At 38.8% G+C, this 21,016-nt stretch overlaps 1 protein-coding gene across 3 annotated transcripts in view; it reads right to left on the bottom strand.

Annotated features, from left to right (window-relative positions):
* LOC114702977 (SLX4 interacting protein) overlaps window positions 1–21,016 on the bottom strand; it is a 167,319-nt gene that overhangs the window by 108,284 nt on the left and 38,019 nt on the right. Inside the window, exon 3 of one of the 3 annotated variants that reach the window (XM_037205253.1) lies at window positions 492–604. The exons of the other annotated variants lie outside the window; for them this stretch is intronic. Coding sequence (XP_037061148.1) covers window positions 492–494 — 3 coding nt within the window. The 5' untranslated portion in view covers window positions 495–604. The remainder of the gene's footprint in view (window positions 1–491; window positions 605–21,016) is intronic. 3 annotated transcript variants of the gene reach the window in all.

Here is a 21,016-nt window from a genome sequence, read left to right as displayed (position 1 = left end):
GTTTCTTACAAAATTACAGAAATATGCCAAGCACAGTCAGTGTTCAGTAACTCCAAGCCCAGAGTCATGTGGTAGAAAAGATCTACAAAACAGTTACTGAGCGCAGTTCTTAAAGACAAACAGGAGAACAAGAGACTTTACTTCAACTTGGCCCAGTGGCTCAACACAGGCCGTGGGCACCCTCCCAGAAAGCACCAACAAAGCAGAGGCCCCAAGTTCACAGCCAGGCCAAAGGAGAAGACAGACCCCATCCTCTGTGTCTTTGCCATTTTCCAAGCAGCACTGCTTTTGGCTGACAAGTTAGTGTTTCTTCAAGCTCGAAATAGAATTTACACAGAAGTTCCACCCTGTCCAGACAAGATAGAAGTGACAAGAGACCTCACAGAAAGAAAAATTATCTACATCCGTGTAACTGAAGACATGTTCACATTCCCAGAGTCTAGCGTTTAATGCTTGGGACAGTCTCTAGATTCTGGGCTGTTTGCACTTACCATTCCTCAAAGTCCCAAATGCTTCCTTCAGGTTAGTGAGCACTGCTGGTTCTCACGTTTTTTGTTTTTTGTTTTTTTTAATGGCTTTCAATTTGAAGGACCTTCATAGTACTCTGTGTGTAAACAAAAAAATAAATCTTGTAGTGTGGGCAGGTTCATGCTGCAACATGAGATGACCTTTCCCTTTTGGTTGCCAAATGCACACACTGCTACTCTCAGTTGACCGAATAAGTGAAAGAATGGTACTTCAGTAAATTTTTTTCCTGGCATTATTACTTTTTCCTCCTACAGTTTCTTTACAGAGTCTTCTGTGGCTATAGGTCAGAAGAGTTTTCCTGTTGCTATGAGAACAGTGTAAATAAGTGAACTTTAAAATTCACTTTGGGGGTAAAGAGCCTCCACACTTCCGGCTACCTAAGCCCTGCTGGATGTGTGTGTGTGTGTGTGTGTGTGTGTGTGTGTGTGTGTGTGTGTGTGTGTGTGTACTGCATACTCTTCCCTGCAGGAATAGAGCAAGGCCATCTAACATGACGTCCTCCATCACAGCTGCCATCTTTGGGGCCAGGAAAACCCCAGAAGCCTTGCAGAGGTCCTGTAACTGCTGAGATTTCTCCACATCTACTAATAGCTTCTTGTGCTCAGAGAGAAACTTAAGCTCAATGTTACATTTTCAAAGTACAGAAATGTTCCAGTCCCCTAGCCTCATCAAGCATCTAAAGTGCTCCCACCCCTGACACTGTCCCTGAGTATTGCAATGCTCCCACCTCTGACACTGCCCAAGTACTGCTTACCATGAAGAACCCTGGAGACACCTTGGGAAGGACAGGATTGAAAGCCAGATACAGCCTCTACATGTGGCAGATGTGGGTAACTTCCATGCCTTTTAAATTTGCCTCACTGGTGGACTTGGAGGGACCAGAGCAATTCCTTAAGTAGGATGGTTCCTACTGTATTATCAAGGAATTCTCCATTCACAGCTAATCTCTCCATTCCTCTAGCACTACTAGGCTTCAGAGAGGAAGAAAAAAGGGGAGCACATGACTTTACTTAACCACACTCTAGAATTTGAGGACCCAAATCCCCAATTCTAGGACAAGCCAGTTAATAAAGCCAACAATATTTAGGAAAGGTCAAAAGGACTTTCTACCCTTAACAAGCTATCTAGTCTCAAATTCAATGCCAAGGCCTAATCACAACAAAGATTACAAATTCATGAAATCTAAGCCAAATAACAATTTTGAAATGTTATTAGGACATTAGTAAACACACCAAAGTCTCAAAATACACCAGAAATTGTTTTAGATACTAAGGACACACCAGTAAATAAATGAGGTTAAAAAGGAGGAGAAGGAGGAAGAAGAGGAGGTAAAGGAGGAGGAGGAAAGGGAGGGAGGGGAAAGGAGGAAAGGGATAGGGAAGGGAAGGGGAAGGGAAGGGCAAAGGGAAGGGGAGGGGAGGGAAGGGAAGGGGAGGAGAAGAAAAAGAAAAACCTTGCCTTTGAGAAGTTTGTGCTATGATAAAGATGGAGGAGGGGAAGGTAAAATAGATGTCATGTTAGTAAACAGTTCATGTGCACTGGACAGGAACAAAGCAGAAAAGAGACCAGGAAATGGTGGAGATGCTCAGTCCAGGGGGTGGTCAAAGGAAGGCTTCTGAGGAAAGATCACATGACAGGAAAGAAGGCATACTGTGAGCACCCTGGAGGAGTGTGACAAGCAGCAACAGCAAAGACAATGAGATGGAGCTGGAGTCTTCATGAATGGCAAGTAAGAAAGTCTTTGACAGCTCTGCCCACCAGTCTCTACGAGGAAGTGCACTAGCAGCCCTCCACAGGACTAAGTGCAGTGGCAGCCATCAAGAGGGAGTGAAACAAGGAGGCTTCTGTGGAGACTGAAGCATGTATGGTGAGGAGTCTGGACACTGAAGTTAGGGTACCACTGCAGTATAAATGCTTCATACTGCCCCAGGTGTCAGCAAGTAGTATGGTAAATGTGAACTGTCAGAGGTTACTTAAGTGAGGACAGATTTAATTCAGGGATAAAAGCAGCCTCTCTTCAAAGCAGCTCCAGCTCCTTTATCACTTACTAGCATCATTGCTGAAAGGACTGGTCTTAGGGGATAAAAGACAGTAAATGAAACTCAAATATAAATTGGAGTGATTTCCTCTGTAGCTTTAAAGGGGACCATTCTGTCCTAGCTAAGAGGACATCTGTGAAGTTAAAACAACTAGGGAAGGCATGGTGGCTGCCTGTTCTCAATGTTCTTCCCAGAAACAGAAGCAGCAGGGTGGTGGATGTGAGTGTATGTAGGGAGAGCAAGAGAACAATTTAGTGCCTATCAATTCTGAAATCTGCCGGACAAACTAAGACGCTGGAGATAAAAGAGCTGTTGGTGTAAGCTTGGGCCTGAGGGCACTAAAAAGGCCAAACTCCTTTCTTAGGGTCCAAGCTTTAAGGCCATCAGATGACTGGAAGAAGATTATGTGCTTTACTCAAGAGATATAGTGTCTGGTCTGACTATGCTGCCCAGGCGGGTCTTAAACACCCAATCCTCAGGGTCATCGTGCCTGGCTCTTAAATGTTCATTTCATATACATATGTATGTACCTTCTCAGCATCTCAATTGGAAGTAGGTCTAGATGAATAGCAACAGGATATAGTAGTCTAACAAAGTTCTTCCTGTTCAGAGAAGGTCACAAGACAGCAATTCTTGTCTGTGTCTTGTCTTTTAGCACTTGTGCAAAAGACTGCTGTTCACCATTGTCATTATTACCATTGTGGTAGGATATTATTTTAAGATGTGCTACATTTGTTTATGCTCTGGAACATTTGTTTAATGATGCAAAGATGTATTGCATTCTTTTGTGTTGCATTTGTTTAACTCTGTGAACTCTTTGCTGTTTAAAACACCTGATGGTCTAATAAAGAGCTGAACAGACAAAAGCAATGCAAGAGAAAGGATAGGCAGGGCAGTCAGGCAGAGAGAATATACAGAAGGAGAAATCTGGGAGGAACAAGAAGAAAGAAGGAGCAAGAGAAGGAGGAGGATGAAAGGGGCCAGCCACCCACCCACACAGCCAGCCACAGAGTAAGAGTGAAAGTAAGACATACAGAAGTAAGAAAAGGAAAAAGCTTAGTTACAAAAGGTAGATGGGATGATTTAAAGTTAAGAAAAGCTGGCGAGCAACAAGCCAATCTAAAGGCTGGTCATTTATAATTAAAAATAAGCTTCCCTGTGTAATTTACTTAGGAGCTGGGTAGTAGGCCTCCCAAAGACCAAAGAGCAAAAACAAACAACAACATCATTATAAACATGCATGTTTCTGCTACAGAGCAACTATAATATCTTCACCTGTTTTAGTGACCATCAATGTAAGCATATATAACCAAATTTGTACTTTGTATGGAACCTTTCATGATTTATTTTTAGGTATAATTCACATTTAAAAACCACCCATTGGTTTCATCCAACAGCATCAGGCCAGTGGAAAAGGAAGCTCTACCAAATGAACAGCTGGTACTTATGCACAATCCTGGTGTAGATACAGCCTTTATCTATGCTGGCCTCAAACATTCTACATTTGATGGCTGAGTTCAGAAGCATCCTCACCAAGGACTTTATCTCAAAACAGTGCTGGCCATAGAAGAAAATCCCAAAATAAGAACATGGGGTATAAGAAGTAGCAAAGGATGTAATAATGGTAGGTCTTACAAACATATATTTTTTTTAGCTGAAGGGAAAGAAAAAAAGTCATAAACTTTTGATAGATAATATCATAAATGCAAAGTCTTCTCTTTGCTTTTTTTTTGGGGGGGGTAATTTTGTTTTCTTGTTTGAGATAAGGTCTGAGTATATAGCAAAGTTGGCTTCAAACTCATGACCCTGTCAATTTTAAGTTAATATAAAGAATATTCTAGAACTGAATAAAGCAAAGTATGCATCTATGTATCTGTTTCAAAACTGAATGTTATTTTCTAATCAAGATATTCACATTTTAACAATGAGTCACATTAAGGAATAGAGATGGCTTACTATCTGAAATATATACTTCATTTTTAGTTTTGATTCTCAGTGAGAACTTAGCATCTAATTGTTTATGTTCTTTTCTCTCAGAAGAAAACAGGCAAGTGAGAACTGCTATTGTTATTGTCTAGACAGGGCAGCCGATGATAAAACTGTCTAAAGCAAAATTAAATATTGGATGATTTTCAAAAATAAATGGGTTTAATATGGACTTTTTAAAATTTGGATTCTGAGAACAATCCAAAACAGGATGTAATGGCAATACCAGTTGTGAATTCTGTTACAGAAATAAACTTGTTATAATTACCAAAGAATCTACAATCAACATAATACATAGGTCCTTATTGTGAAGCATCCCTCTGGTCCTACTAAAAAATTTGAAACCATCTACAAATTACTGTAAGCATAAGATAAAACAAGGTTTAAAACTTAGAAAACTGAGATGAGATACAGGTCAGTGATAAATAGTGTTTGCCTGGTACTCCAAAGGTAAAATGAAATAATGCAGAAAGTCGTCTCAGGGCCCAGAAATGGATTTGAAGTCAGCAGGGGACAAGGGAATACCAAGTACTTGGTAAATATCAACAGCCAATTCATTTTGTGCAAGTTGTTTAATGTTTAAGCAAGATGTGCTTAGTATAGGTTACATTACAGAAAGAACAGAAATACCGAATAACAAGAGTTTGTTGAAAATTTGTGCACTAAATACATGTGAGAGATAGCTCTGTAGACAACGTGATCCCAATTCTCATTCTGAGTTTCTCCCTAGCCTCCTCCCAGCTACAGATAGTAAATGACACAGCTCTGGACCACAAAATGGATGTCTCTTGGCTAGTGTTCCTTTTCTAACAAAAAGGGACTTCTTAATGTATATATCTCTTCTCCCATTTGCCCTTTCCCAATCTCTTTCTGCCTGGTACACAGATGTGCTATCTGAAAGTTAAATGGCCAGTATGTAGCCATGAAACAAAACAAAGAGGTGAAGTCCATGGGTTAAGGGATGACAAGCTGAAAGACAGAGCCGAGTTGCTAATGGTAGGTCCTCCTCCAGCTTTTATACTCTACAAGAGAAATAGCATCTGTTAGCTTGTGGTTCTCAGAATGAATTTTCTTCTGCTTATAATCTTAGTTATACAATGAAATAAAAATATTACTCTAAAGTACTAGAATAACTGCACATGGATTCTAAACCAGAAAAGGGACTTCAGCATAACAGGAAATACAAAACGTTTGAGTGAAATCAGAATACAGGAAAGGCACCCACACACATCAAACAAAATATATACTATAATAGAAAAGAATGTTGTTTTATTACTATTTGCAATAAGTGCAACCTATGAATAAGTACAGACTATTACTCTATACAAATAAATTAATAGATAGATGATAGATAGATAGGTAGAATCCATTGTTCCTAAAGATAATAAATAGGAAAACTGGGAAAACAAATGCCTAACAAATTTAGTCAAAAAAGTTTCAAATCCATGAAAAGGTTTCATGTCACTAAGAATAAACACCTGATAATATAAACAGAAAATTCTATTAAGATGGTAATCATGAACTTAGATTTAGCAGACCAACTTTCAGAAACAGGAAGCAAAACTGATAAAATGTAATAAAAATGACATATAACTAGAAAAACTGTCAGAAGTTTAGAAATCAGATAAACTATTTAATGGCAAGCAAATAAAAATTGATCTGACAATAACATGGAATCTTGAATTCAATACATATAGAAAGCAAAATTATTTCAATTATACAATGACTACTGATCAAAAAAGAAACCTGACAGGGCTAGAAAATAGCTCAGCAGTTAGGAACACTTGCTTCTCTTCCAGAGGCTCCAAGTTCCAGTCTTGGCACCTGAGTCGGGTGACTCTCAACTGCCTGGAACTCCAGCCCCTGGATATCAGATGCCCACTTCTAGCTTCCAAAGGCACCCTCCATCATAGCATACATATATACACATATATAAGAACTAAAATAAATTAAAATTTAAAACTGACCACATACCAGGTCAGAAAGGAAACTTCAACAAATCACCTAACATACATTTAAGTAGGCACTTAAATTAAAAAGTGTCGAATCTTTGTTTTGTTTTGTTTATCTTGCAGTGTTAGGGATCAAATTTCAAGGCATGCCCGTGTTAGCCAAGTGTTCTACCAACCAACATTTCCAGCCACCAAAATGTCCTTAAAATGTACTTAAGAAATTTAAGATATGACCCTAAAATCAAAGAGGGACTAATAGTACAATCACAGAATATTTATAAATGAACTATGATGAAAGAATATTAAAACTTATCATGCTGAGTGAGATATAGTTTTACAGGCATATGTATTTATTATTTTAAGTTAACAAATAAATACTGAACATATTTATGGGGTACAATAGGATATTTTGATATAAAAAGGTGAATGAGTGAATCAAGCTAACTGGCATTCTGTAGCCATGGTACATGCCAGTATTTGTGGCAAAATATCTGAAATTCATTCCCATAAAGTCTGAAATGTATTTATTCACAACTTTAATACCATCTGTACGAAAGGCATCAAAAATGTACTTCTATCTGAAACTTTGTATTTTATTACTATTTTCTAATTCTTTATCCTTCCCACCCTTTTTTGAGTGTATTTTCTGTAATACAAAATAGAAAAGAAAATGAACTCACTCAGTGTACAATAGACTAAAGGAAAGAAATCAAGGTAGACAGACAGATAACAGGGGGAAAGGAAAAGCAAGAGGAAAAGAAGACGAAAGCAGAAATTAAATAAAGGAACAATTCTGGTTCATTAGAAAAAAAAATCTATGAATCAGAAAAACTCCCATCCTAGATAAATAATACTACATAAAAGGAAGGCATAACCTTAAATGTTTGGTTTTTTATTTTTTTTAAATCAGGAAAAAAATTACAGCTCTTCTAATATCATTTGAAATATATTTGTATATATGAATGAAACTGATGGTTATGAAGAAATGTATTAATTACTAACAAAGACTCAGGAGGAATATTAAAATACAAACCAATATTGTTGTAGAAACTGAAAAATTAGATCCTATGTTCTCATTCTCTACCAGCTTAGGGGATTTCACAGGAAAGTTGTATTCAGTTACAAGCTATTATCAATACTTAGAAGGGGAGGATTTGTCTTCTTTAATGAGACTAGTAACAAAAATGTCCATTAAAAAGACATAGAAACACAAACAATAAAGCTCATTCATAAAAAATAGCTTTAATAATTCCAAATTCTAATACTAGAAAATTACAGTAATGTTTATTTCCAGGAATACAAGGACTAACAAAAGCAGAACATTTACAAAGATAACACACCATAATAGACGTAAAAAATAGGACAAAGTCTGGTGGCAAATAACTGTAATCCCAGCACTCGGGAGGCTAAAGTAGGAGGATCGTAAGTTCAAAGACAGCCTGGGCTACAAAGAGTGTCTTGCTCTTAAAACAAACAAAAACAAAACAAAACAAAACAAAAAAACAGAAGGAAAGAAAATAAAATGGATACTTAAGAACTGAACGAAAAAGCAATCTAATTAGTTTATGATGACATGTAAAGAGATGAAAGACAAAAACAATTTATAAGTTGTCAGGCCTGGAGACATACACCTTTAATCCCAACACTTGGGAAACAGAGGCAGGCAGATTTCTGTAAGTTCCAGGTCAGCCTCGTCTACAGAGTGAGTTCCAGGACAACCAGGGCTATACAGCAAATCCCTGTCTTGAAATAAATAAAATAACTCAATGAAAAAGCAATCAAAAGAGTCTATGATGGCATGTGAAGAAATGAAAGACAAAAACAATATGTAAGTTATCAGGCTCAGGAAGGAGGGAAGAAAGGGGCTGAAGAGATATAGAGATGACACAGTAGAAAAAGTGCTTACTGCTCTTCCAGAAGATCCAAGTTCAGTTCCCAGTACCTATGTTTTATGGATCAAACCATCTGTAACTCCAGCTTTAGGGAACCTGACACCTTCTTTTGAATTCAGTGGGTAACTGCACTTATATGCTTATACCCACATAGTGACACATTCAGGGACACATAATTAAAAACAATAAAAATAAATCTTGCAAAAGAATATGTAAGTCAAGTATATCTATGTCTACTGGCATAATAAGACAGAAAAGCACTGCATATATGTGGGGAAGAGTACGTTATTTGGGGACAACTAGTTCTCTTTGGAACAACTGGCTCTCCACATGGCATTAAATAAAAGCAGACATGAATGTGAAGCCATGTACATACTAAACAGCTGTCTTCCTGGATCTGTGGGAATGGGATCCAGGACCACCTGAGGATATCAAAGCAAAACAGGGTTTCAGTAGAAGAGATACATTTAGGATTTGGGCTAGACAGATACTTTTTTTCAGTTAAACTTAAAAAGCACAAACCATAAAAGACTGGTAAACCAGATATTAAACTTTAAAATTTGTTCACAATAAGCATACAGACCAAGTACAAAGCCGAGTCACAGCTAGGATTTTTGTAGTGGGAGCTGTTTCAGCCATGCCCTGAGGCACCGCCCCTAGTGAGGTGGCAGGTAACTGCTACACCTACTTTGAGGAACATGCCCCAGGACCCTTAAGACCTGGGATACACACTCTCACTTCTCATACCTTCTTTTCTACTAGAGCCAATTCTTTCTCAGCTTCAGATGATAATTCTCTTGGACTATTTAAGTCCTTGTCCCCTTTGGGGGTATTAGGCAAATTTACTAGTCCAAATTTAGGTATTCCAATGATAGCCTGTAAGTTGGAAATGTTTCCTAACAATTTTTGAAAATCATTAAGAGTCTGCAATCGATCACTCCTGAGTTGTACCTTTTGGGGTCTAATTTTTTTGAGATTCTATATTAACTCATATAAAAGACACAGACCACTATGCAAAATAATGTCTCTATCAAAAGATAAAGGCAAGTCAGAGGAGGTACCATTCAGAAGGCTGAAGCAATAAATTATGAAGTCCAGGCCAGTCAAGACAAACTAGCAAAGTGTAAGACTCAGCCTCAACAACAAAAAGAACAAAGAGATAAATAAAATAATCTGCAGGGGGAAAATTAGTGGAAATGAACCAACTATCAGGAGAAACAATAAAAATAAACCATATAATTTCATTTCTCACTCAGAAGACCAATAATGACAAAAATGTGGCAATAACAAAAATTCTGAAGGACATAGAAATTATTACTATGGAAAACAAAGTACAGTGTCTAGTGTAGCCAGATTGAATGGTCCTCTCAAGTTTAGCAAATTCCAAAACTTCTATCCAGAGCTCCCTGTGTACACACATGTAAATGTCCATGGCAAATGGCTGAGAACAGCACAAAAATCAGGAAAAACTTAAACATTCTTTACAAAAGGTAAATAGACTATAGTTACAAAGGGAAAACTATGTAACAGACTGATCACAGAGTTAAATGCATCCATATGCTGACTTCCCCAATCCTAACCTAACAATGAGTGGAAAAAGCAACTGTATAACACTACACACAGCACATACCAACTGTATTAAGTCTGAAAATGTCCAAAACAATTCCAAATGTTGTGTATGGACACACTGACTTATAGAAAAGGCATGAAACATACATGGGGATAATAACTACAAAATAAAAATGGTTATTTTTAGGCCAAAAGTTATAGACTGAAGAGACATACACAGGAGAATATAAATGTTTATAATTTTTAACCTAATAATACTGATAATGTATCAGCCATTGGCTTACACGATGACTTCTTGAAAATTTATTAATCAATTATGCATCGAATTGATATGTGTATATATAAGTATGTACATATATAATATATATGTGCATATTAAATTTTTAATCTTTCCTAACGTATGTTATACTAGGAAATATGTATAGTTGCTATATATTAGGAAAGATTTATGATTTAATCAAAGAAATCACTTCTGGAGTTAAAGAAGGAATGAAGGTAGGAAAGAAGTGAGTAGATGAATGAGTTCAATTCAGATAAAAAAAGATTTCAGGTAAACTAGTAAAGCAAAATTACTTAAAACAGTAGTTCTCAACCTTCCTAATGCTATGATCCTTTAATACAGTTCCTCATGTTGTGGTGACCCACAGTCATAAAATTTTTTTGCTGCTACTTCATAACTGCAACTTTGCTACTATTGTGAATTGGAATGCAAATATCTGTGTTTTCTGAAGGTCTTAGATGACCCCTGTACAAGGGGTAGAAAGCCACAGGTTGAAAACCACTGACTTAAAAAGGTAGTTAGAAGCTGGGAATAGTGAATACACCTTTAATCTCAGTACTCAGGATGCAGAGGCAAGAGGATCTCTGTGAATTTGGGACCACCCTAGTCTACATATAGTTCTAGACCAGCCAAAGCAACATAATCTCAAATTTAAAAAAAAAAAGAAAAGAAAAGAAGAAAAAAAAAAACAAAACAGATGGTGCAATAGTGGCATTGATATCTTGGGAGTAACCAAGAGCTGTTTAATTCAACTTAAGGCTCACTCAAAATGGACCCTAGAGGAGAACTCACTACTGCCACTTTCCTAAACCAATATAATTTCTAACTGTATTCTAAATACTTATTCTTCTGAACACAGAGAAGTACAGCTCTCACCCTCATTCTTTTGCAGCAGATGGCGACTGTTGCAGAAATTCCCTAACTGGTCAAATGTAGAGAACAACTGACCATGAGGTACCTGTGGTGGTTTGAATAGGAATGGTCCCCCAAAATTCCTAAGTTTGAATGCTTGGACCGTAGGGAGCAGCACTATTAGGAAGTGTGGCCTTGTTGGAGGAGGTGTGGATTTGTTGGAGGAGGTATGTCATTAGTGAGGTGAGCTTTGAGGTCTCAGAAGCTTAAGCCTGGCCTGGTGTATTTCATTGTCTCCTTCTGCTGCCTGTAGATCCAGATGTAGAACTCCCAACTCCATGTCTGCCTGCATGCCACCATGCTTCCCACCAAGTCTGAACTGTAAACCACCCCCAGTTAAATGTTTTCCTTTACATAACTTGCCATAGTCATGTTTCTCTTCAGAGCAATAGAAACTCTAACTACGAGTACCCAACCACTACTGATAAATCTACAATCCAACCTCTACACCTAAGGCTCAAGGAACACTGCAGAAAATGGTGTAGAAGACTTGAAGAGACAAAATCCAAAGTTAAGCCCATGAGATCACAACAGGACCTACATAGTGACAATACCAGCTGGCATGTCAACATATGGAAAAAGGAATTCTGTAAGGCCCCACAACAGATGAAGAGCTACAGGCAGTCACTGGCTATTGAGAGACAGAGAGACAGAGACAGAGAGAGAGAGAGAGAGAGAGAGAGAGAGAGAGAGAGAGAGAGAGAGAGAGAGAATGAGTCTTCTCCAGGAAGAAGCCCCTTGATATATAAAAGTTAGTTGTCTTCAAACACAAGCCCCCTGATAAACTTGCCCATGTCCCAAGTGGCCATCCCTATACCCATGTGCATTTATGCAACAGTAATTGAACTCTACAGGACAGACATCTCTCTCTCTCTCTCTCTATCCCTATACCCATGTGCATTTATGCAACAGTAATTGAACTCTACAGGACAGACATCTCTCTCTCTCTCTCTCTCTCTCTCTCTCTCTCTCTCTCTCTCTCTCTCACACACACACACACACACACACACACACACACACACACACACACAGCACAACACATAAATTTGAGAGGAATGTAAGGGGAAACAGAAAAAGCTGGAGGGGAAGAATATCCGCAAAATGCACTGTACTCATGTATGAAATTTGAAAGGAAGGAAGGAAAGAATAAAAGAAGGAAGGATTAAGTAGCAAGGTGTGTAACAATGAGCCATTTACAATGTGGAGCCAACTAAGAACAATGTGATAGAAATGCTGTCTTTCATTCACTTTGCACTGTATAGTCTCAAATGGGAGAAGGTAGAAGTGAACATGTAAGGAGAGTGAAAACCATCAGTGTTGTAGCAGAAAACAAGTAAGGAGCTACTGAATCACAGGATTCAAGTCAAAGCATGAACACAAATGGGCTCTTACCACCATAAGTCATGCTGTAGAATAGGGAGAAAAAGACACCAAAATACATGAACAAACAAGAATGAAAAAATCCTCAATCACTGTTTGAGCAGTAATTTCAAACTGCAGGTTCACTAAGTCTTTTCTATTTCTAATAACTAACACGAATATGGGTAGGTTGGGTTTTTAGTTCCTCTCTTAACTCAAGTTTCTCTGGAAAAAGTAAGAGGAAAGAATTCAACATCAGAACAACTAGTCACCAGAACAAAGGGTGCTGCTAGGTTTAGAAACATTCAAAACCTGGTGGCTCCTGGGCAATGTGATGTCCCAAGAGTCTATGAAACTATGACTCCTAATCTAGAATCAATGAGGCTCTTTTGTTTATTTTTAATCCTGTCTTCATAGTTGGGATGGTCTGAATGAGAAAGGACCCAGAGTCTAGGGCATTTGAATACTTGGTTCCCGGTTGGTGGTGGTGTTTGGGGAGTTTAGGGTACAGCCTTGCCAGAGGAAGTGCATCCCTGGGGTGGGCTTTGAGAGTGTAAACTTGTGTCACTTCTAGCTTGCCCTCTGTTTTCTGCATGTGCTTTAAGATAAGAGCTCTCGGATCCTATTTCTGCCACACTGAGTGCAAACTGTTACCATGTCTCCCTTCCATGATGGACTCATACCTCTCTAGAACCATAAGGCAAAATAATCTGTCTTCCATAAATTACTTTTGGTCATACAGTGTTTATCACAGCAATAAAAAAGTAACTTATATAAAACTGTAAGAAAAAAACTTTATAGGAAAACACATGGATCAAAATAAATGGAGTATTTCTCATTACCACTGCTCTGTTGAAGTTTCTATGAAGACTCAGAACCTACAGAGGGCAAGAGCCACACATAGACTCAGAAGTGGGTGATTTTAATAATTATCATGTATTCAAGAACAACATAAATTATAAATAGCATTATCAACTTTACATACTCATACAAAGAAAGTTATAACATTAAAAAATGCCTCACAATTTAAAAGGGTAAAAAAAATTTCCTTTCAAAACACATGTTTTGTAGGTTTGCATGGTAGTGATTTTATCTGAAGACTTTTCACAGTGAGGGTACTTTTCCAAAGTGTTCATAACCACACAGACATACAAGTGACTCATCAGAGCCGCCTTAGAATTAGCTATTAACAATGACTTTTTAGGTCCTCAATTGACCTATAAAAGGTACATGAGTGGGTGAAACTTAAGCAGAAAACTTAAATCAGAGAAAATATTTAAACCACAAGTATTAGAAAAACTTCAGGAAGGCAGAACAGTAATCCTTTAAAAAAAGCCAATAAGCTTTATTCAATTTAAACTTGGTTGCAGATAGTGAGTATGTCCTTACCTTCACCGCTTCTCTCTAGACTACAAAGAAAATAGGAACGGTCAAGGCTCATCATGACTTCCAGCCATAGCTGACCCACTGCCCTGTGAAATCTCTCCTTGGGCCTTAACATAGGACCTTGGTTTCTGCATAGTGGCAGGCTGAGGGCAGGGGCATCCTAGCAGAGCAACATGGTATGAATGGGTTCTGGGAAAATTGGGGAAGGGCCGTGATAAAAGAGCAAACTGAAACTTTTCATACTTTTTTTTCCCCCAATTCCCAGCCCCCATTTGGGGTAATTCAGTCACCTGTAATTCCAGCTCCAGTGGGATCCAATGCCTCTGGCCTCAGTGGGCATCAGCAGTCAAATAAATACACACACATGCTCGTGCACACACCCCCATACACACTTATGTGCATAATTTAAAATAATAAAAATCTTATAAAAAATTTGTACTTTAAATCAAATACATGATTTTTTTTTAGAATTAAGATAATTAATTAATGTCCTTTCCTTAATTTTTTTTTTTTAATTTTATCCTGAAGTCCAGGGTACATTATTTCAGAGATATGGTGTGTGTTTCAGATTCCTAAGAAGAGCTACTGGTACAGAGGTGGGTGATTATTTCCTCCCAGTATCCCTCTGAGATATCACTGCCTACAAAGTCTTCATCTTGTATCACTGAACCACTTGCAACATGGACGAGCCAAGGAAGAAGGCCTCTCCATTTGAGCTGCCTAACTTAGGAGAAGTCTGGTGTTGAAGTACACTCAATAGTGTAAGCATGCGTGTTGTTTTTCTGTTGGCTTAGCAGCCGCACCTGAATCTACCCATATTTTAACTACTGTCTGCACCCTATAGCCCACAGTCAGCACCCTATCGCTCAGACCATGGCCTAGTGGGATTTTCCAGTCCTGCCAGCACCAGTTCTACCGCAAATACAGGTTTTAACTAAGTCTCTATCATTCTATTTACCAATAAAGACTCAGGAGTCAGGTGTTGAGGTGAAAACCTGCTAGATCAGAGAAGCTGAGAAGCATCCAGTTGACCTTCCTTTTTGGCCAGAGACCCAGCAAGAGAAGCATCTCTCCACTCATCCTAAACCAAAAAGATATCAAAGTCCCACTCTACTCCTTCCTGTGCATCTCTCTATCCATATTCCTGGGTCCTCCATATTTTCTCTATGGTTAATTCTTGTAAACTAGTCACTGGCTCCACCCCCTGACCCAAGGTTAATTGTATTAACACAGTCTCAGAGTTTTACAGTGTGATCAAATATCCCCTAACATTGCTGCTGCTAAAGTGAGGCTTCCAGCAAATAACCCAGTGGCTGCTTTGAGAACTCTAAAGTAGGCTTGTGGATGTTTGCAGTAAAATGTTCTAAGAGTACAGTGAAGAAAAGCTCACAAAATGACACCCAAGTTCCATTAGCCCCTAATCAGAAGAAAGCAGGTATATGGTTTTGAGTGCTAAGTTCGTAGGATACATAGTATACTCACATACAGACTAGACATGCTGTCATTGTTTAGTGTCAACTTGGAAGAGACAGAATTGCCCAATCCTATAGCTTAGGGGAAGTGTCATCAATGACTCTTGAATGAAAAGAACAAAATTAGGAACTGAAAACAGCATGTTTATATATTTTAGTTACATTGAGAAATACAACTACAATTACTTTGCTAAAAACTGAACACACTTTTTGAAGTTTAATCATCAAATGGCAGAACAGGAAGGTCCTGGCATTATCTACTCTAAAAGTTGACTTTTCAAATTATGAAGCAGAAGTTCAAGTTGAGAAGTTTGTTCAAATGTTTTGCGGTTCTGTGTAATCAAGTTTGCACTTTCCTGAGGCCACCATAACAGTACCAACAACTGGTGATTTAAACCATCAAAAGTTGCCCCAATTCCATGGCCATACATCTAAAGTTAAGGTGTTGGCATGGCTGGTTTCTCTAAGGGCTGTGAAGGACAATCTATTCCATTCCCCTCTTCAGGTTTCTAATGGCTTAGGTGCCCCATGGCTTCTTGAAGTTCTTCAAAATATCACCATAGGAACCATACAAATGACTCTGTTGACCTCTTTCCAAACCATATTTCCATATAAGTTCACATTCTAAGTACTAAGTACTTGCCATACAAGCCTGGTGACATTAGTTCAATTCCTAGAACCTAGTTAAAGGTGGAAATCGAGAACTGACTCCACAAAGTTATCTTCTGATCTCCCCAAGTCCATTATGACATCAGCAGCATGAGACACCAAATAACAATTAAAATAATAATGTAAAAATACAAGAAACAAAAAAGAATATCAACACTTTTTTTTTTTTTTTTTAATACAAAAATCAACTCTTAAAAAAGAATTCTACTCGGGATCTAGGCAAAACCCAGACCGCCCAACTCAGGCCAATGGCCTTTTCTATTACAGATTTCTCTGCTCTTAGGGTACTGCAGGCTGCACAGGTAAGAGGCTCTATCTAAATTAAGACATGACTTCCACACAAAAGCTCATACTTTACAAATGACCGTGACACTCTAATAGCCCTGTACACAAAAGCTGTCACCCATCTGTGGTGATACTGTGTCCCCCAATATATTATGCACCCTGATAAATGTATCTGGGGTCAGAGAACAGAACAGCCACTAAATAGACACAGAGGCTAGAAAATGGTGGCACACACACCTTTAATCCTATCACTTGGGAGGCAAAAATCCATCTCGATCTCTATGATTTCAAGACCACACTGGAAATAGCCATGTATGGTGGCACACATCTTTAATTCAAGGAAGTGATGGCAGGAAGCAGAAAGGTATATAAGGTGTGAGGATAAGAACTAGAGGCTTTTAAGCTTTTAGGCTTTTAGCAACAGTTCAGCTGAGATCCATTCAGATGAGGACTGAGAGGAAATAGGATCGGCTGAGAAGTTGGCGAGGTGAGGTTATCTGTGGCTTGTTCTCCTTCTCTGATCTTTCAGCATTCACCCCAATACCTGGCTCCGGGTTTGTTTTTATTAATAAGACCTTTTAAGATCCATGTTACACCCATCTGGTTGCAAATGTTCGCTGATGTATTCTATTCTCCTTCCTTATAACCATGTCTGCAATGCACCTGCAATAGGTTTGCTACCATCTCTAAAATACCTAGTGTTCAGAGGGAGGTATAGGATGAAATCTGTGGAAGCACAAATCAAACTTGTATTGTGCCCACGGCCTCCCTCCTCTGCAGCACAGCCTTCCCAGAAAAGCAAAAGTGTGTAGGTTTCCATCAGTCAGAGAAAACACTGAAGTCCTAGAATTGCCAGCAGACTTTGATGTCACTCTGTCACTTAGCTGGCACACAGAGCATGCTCAGAGGCACTGAGGCCCACTGCACACAACAGGTCTTCAGCTTAGTAGCATTTTGAAATGGCCTCTGTTGGAACTATTCAATCATCACTCCCCCGGCTGCCTAAGTATTCTTGAGTCTAAAGATAATTGTCATATTGTCTCACTATTTTCCATTATAAATTAATGACATCTGTAATAGTGAGTCATAAAAACTCTGTCCAAAGAACCGTATTAAAAAATTACATGGAACTGATTTCTCTAAGTGGCCTCTTGACAAACACATTACCCACCGTTTTCCATTAAGGCCTTTAGAATCCTGATCTACAGCTGGCCTTGGAAAATTGGGAATTATGTTTAACTGCAGAAAACCTAACAAGTTAGTGCAGTTATTTTGTGATGTGAGGAGGACTGGACTAGATTTTGATTTTGTTGTTTTTGTTTTTAACCCTTCAAGAGCTAATGCATTTTCCATGGAGAGCAGAGACATGCAGAGCTGGAAGGGCATGCAATCTACTCTAACCCCAAACTCTGTTTACTGAGTAACATACTAAGGCCCAAAGAACAAAAAAAAAAAAAAAAAAAAAAAAAAAAAAAAAAAAAAAAAAAGTAGATACAAATCAATTGAGCAAGCAAACTAACAGGCAACACTTACTCTTTTCTGACTATAGAAAAATGTATGCAGGGAGGGTCAGCATGAAGACCTGATTTTAATCCATAGTCCTAATGTAAAAAAAAAGTAGGGTGGGTCATAAACCTAAGCAGGGAATCAAAGACTGACATGTCAAACTGTCTTCTAAATACTTACATTACACGCAAATCTGTGCTACTCTGGGTAGTAGCTCTTTTTGTAGTAAACAGAGGTTAACCAGAGACCATAACTGATCAAAGTGCTGAAAATAAGTTACTGTTGAGTGCTTGGTCCTATATCACATATCTACATACATGCTCACGGATGTACAGGGAACACAGAGGAAGAGGGAGTAGAAAGAGCGTGGGAACCACGGGACAGGAAGAAATGCTGCAAAACTGTCTTCTGGACACCACATGGCTGCTACATAAACTCACTGCAGCTGCAATTACCTGTTCAAGAATAAAACCATCAACAGTCCATTACGCGCCGGGCGGTGGTGGCGCACGCCTTTAATCCCAGCACTCGGGAGGCAGAGCCAGGCGGATCTCTGTGAGTTCGAGGCCAGCCTGGGCTACCAAGTGAGTCCCAGGAAAGGTGCAAAGCTACACAGAGAAACCCTGTCTCGAAAAATCAAAATAAATAAATAAATAAATAAAAAACCAGTCCATTACGCATAGGAGAAGGTTTATGAGACACCACCCCTCCTTGAGGGTGTATAGGTAGTTAATGATTACTAAGGCAGGGGGTGTAATTTTCTTTAAGAGTGTAGCTACTGATAAGTTGCCCATGCTTTAGCAAATAACCCCTCAACTCATGCTCATGCAAGTAACTCTAATTCAACTCAGTGATGCTTCATTTTAAAAAGGCATCAAAATAGGAGGCAGGCTTGTTGGGATGAAGCACATCTCCTATCAGGGGAGAAGAAGGGGGTAAGAACAGGTGAAGGGGGACAAAAATGGTCAAAATTCACTATATTCGTGTATAAAACTGTCAAAGAAAAAATTTAAAGGATATGTACATTTAAGTACAAACTATTTGCATTCTTTACTAAAATTTTAAAAAAATGTCTTCTAAGAAATAGAAAAAAGCAGGGTTTCAACAGTGGGCCTGAAATCACATCACTGCAGAGGCAGAGGCAGGAGGACCCTGGGGCTCACTAGTCAGCCTCTCTAGCAGGATTAGTAAACTCTAGGCTCAGTGGGTCTACAGACAACGATTGAGGGAGATAGAATATCAACCTCCAGCCTCCGTGCACAAATGTGCACACATACTCACACACACCACTTTTATTTTTTAAAGACAATTTCGAAAACAGAAATTCAGACATTACTTTGTTCTAAGAAGAAAATGTTCTTTCAGACTACAATTCTTTCAAAAGAGTAATTTTTTAAGTCTTCAAAGAAATGCCAGAGTTTAAAGTTTAATGTACCTAACTATCTTGATTCAAGTAGTATATAAGACCATTCACATTACCTTAGATCTTGACATTTTGGTAACCAGGGACACTGAGGTGCCCTGGATATATACTTGTTTAATCATCAACCCCAGGGAAGATAACATCACTGAAGTCTTTTGTATGAATACAATGCCTTCCTATCAAAATTTCTTCTACAACCAAATTCATACAAACCCGGGACTTAAGATTCATACCCACATATGACAGCTCCCAAAGCCTCTTCCTCATCTGAAGATCACCACTTTTCCAGGGATATTTCAGGGACTATGAAATAAAGGAAAGTGCCTGGCACACAGACTATCTCTTCAACTCCAGGCTCAAGCAGAAAACAGTACCTTTTCTTCTCAACACTGGTAACATTCCATCCCTGCCTTTCTACCAGTTTAGCCACCCTGCATGGTACTTCTTCACTCCTGAACTCTTAGGAACATAACACATCCTCAGTGAATTCATGCATAAATACTTAAAAAAAAGGGTAAGGAGATGAACTAGTAAATAACCACCATCCTGAAAATTCTCACCAAGACTTCTTAACCTGGAAAAAAGTCCACTGAACAAATACAGATTTTCTGAAACTTCATCTATGAGCTAAGCATGGTGGTGAATACATGATCATGGTCTCAGCACCCAGAAGGCAGAGGCAGGAGGATGCTGTAAATTCTTGGCCAGGTGAGTCACAGGATAAACCCGTTTCTTAATAAAAATAACGGCTTTAGACTGGGGTGTAGCCCAGTAGTAAGAGTATGTGTTCAGCATATATGAGGCTCTGAGTTTCTTCCTGTTTTTCTGAGGATTATGTCTTTTGGTTTTGGCTTTGGTGTTTTTGCTTTGAGACTGAATCCTGCAATGCAGCACAGGCTACCATGAACTACAGACAATCTTACTTTAGCCTGCTTGGTGTTGGGATGGCAGACATTCGCTGCTGGCAAGACTATTGGTTTGAACTTCTGTACCATAATAATAAATAAATAATAACAGCTTTATTAGCATACAATTGCATACCAAAAATTTTGTATTTTACAAGTTTTAGTAAATGTATACAGTTGTATGGCTCTCTCCACAATCTAATTTTAAAGCACTTTCATCATTCCCAATCTAGCCACCTACCTTGCAAATCAGTTTTCTTTCTTCTATGAACTGTGGAAAATGGCTATTTGGGAAGCAGAACTAACTAAGGGGAGGGGAAGGTGCCCTAGCCTGGCTCTGCCATCCACAACAAGAAGCACACTCCAAACTGGAGATCCACCACAACCTTGGGAGAGTAGGATCCAGACATGATGGCAGAAAACTATCTCACCTCAGCTGAATTTTCCCTGCAGAGACAAACCAATGCTCAGTCCTCAAACTATAGCTTTAAGGAAAATCAAATCAACATCAAATAGAGGGGAAGAATATAAACATTCATTTACACTACACTGAGACGAACAGGATGTGTGAAAGAACCACACAAAACCAAGATTAAGGTTCACAGCACAGCTTTCATCCTGCTCCCATCAAAAGCACAACACAAGAAAAGAAACAAGCATGCAGAAGGCATGTGCCCAGCCCCCAAGAGAACACAACAAAGAAACAGGAATGCCAGATGCTACAAAGGAGGCTGGGGGCCCAGAACTGACCTTTGACCACCTCAGTCCCCAGTGCATCTAGTTCCCTAAAGGGCTTTTCTAAGGGCAGGGACAATGAAAAGAGGAGCCAGAGGAGCCAGGTGCCCTCTTGGAA

Source organism: Peromyscus leucopus, chromosome 4 (genome assembly GCF_004664715.2).
Source record: "Peromyscus leucopus breed LL Stock chromosome 4, UCI_PerLeu_2.1, whole genome shotgun sequence".
Taxonomy (NCBI): domain Eukaryota; kingdom Metazoa; phylum Chordata; class Mammalia; order Rodentia; family Cricetidae; genus Peromyscus; species Peromyscus leucopus.
This window is presented reverse-complemented; position numbering and strand designations above follow the sequence as displayed.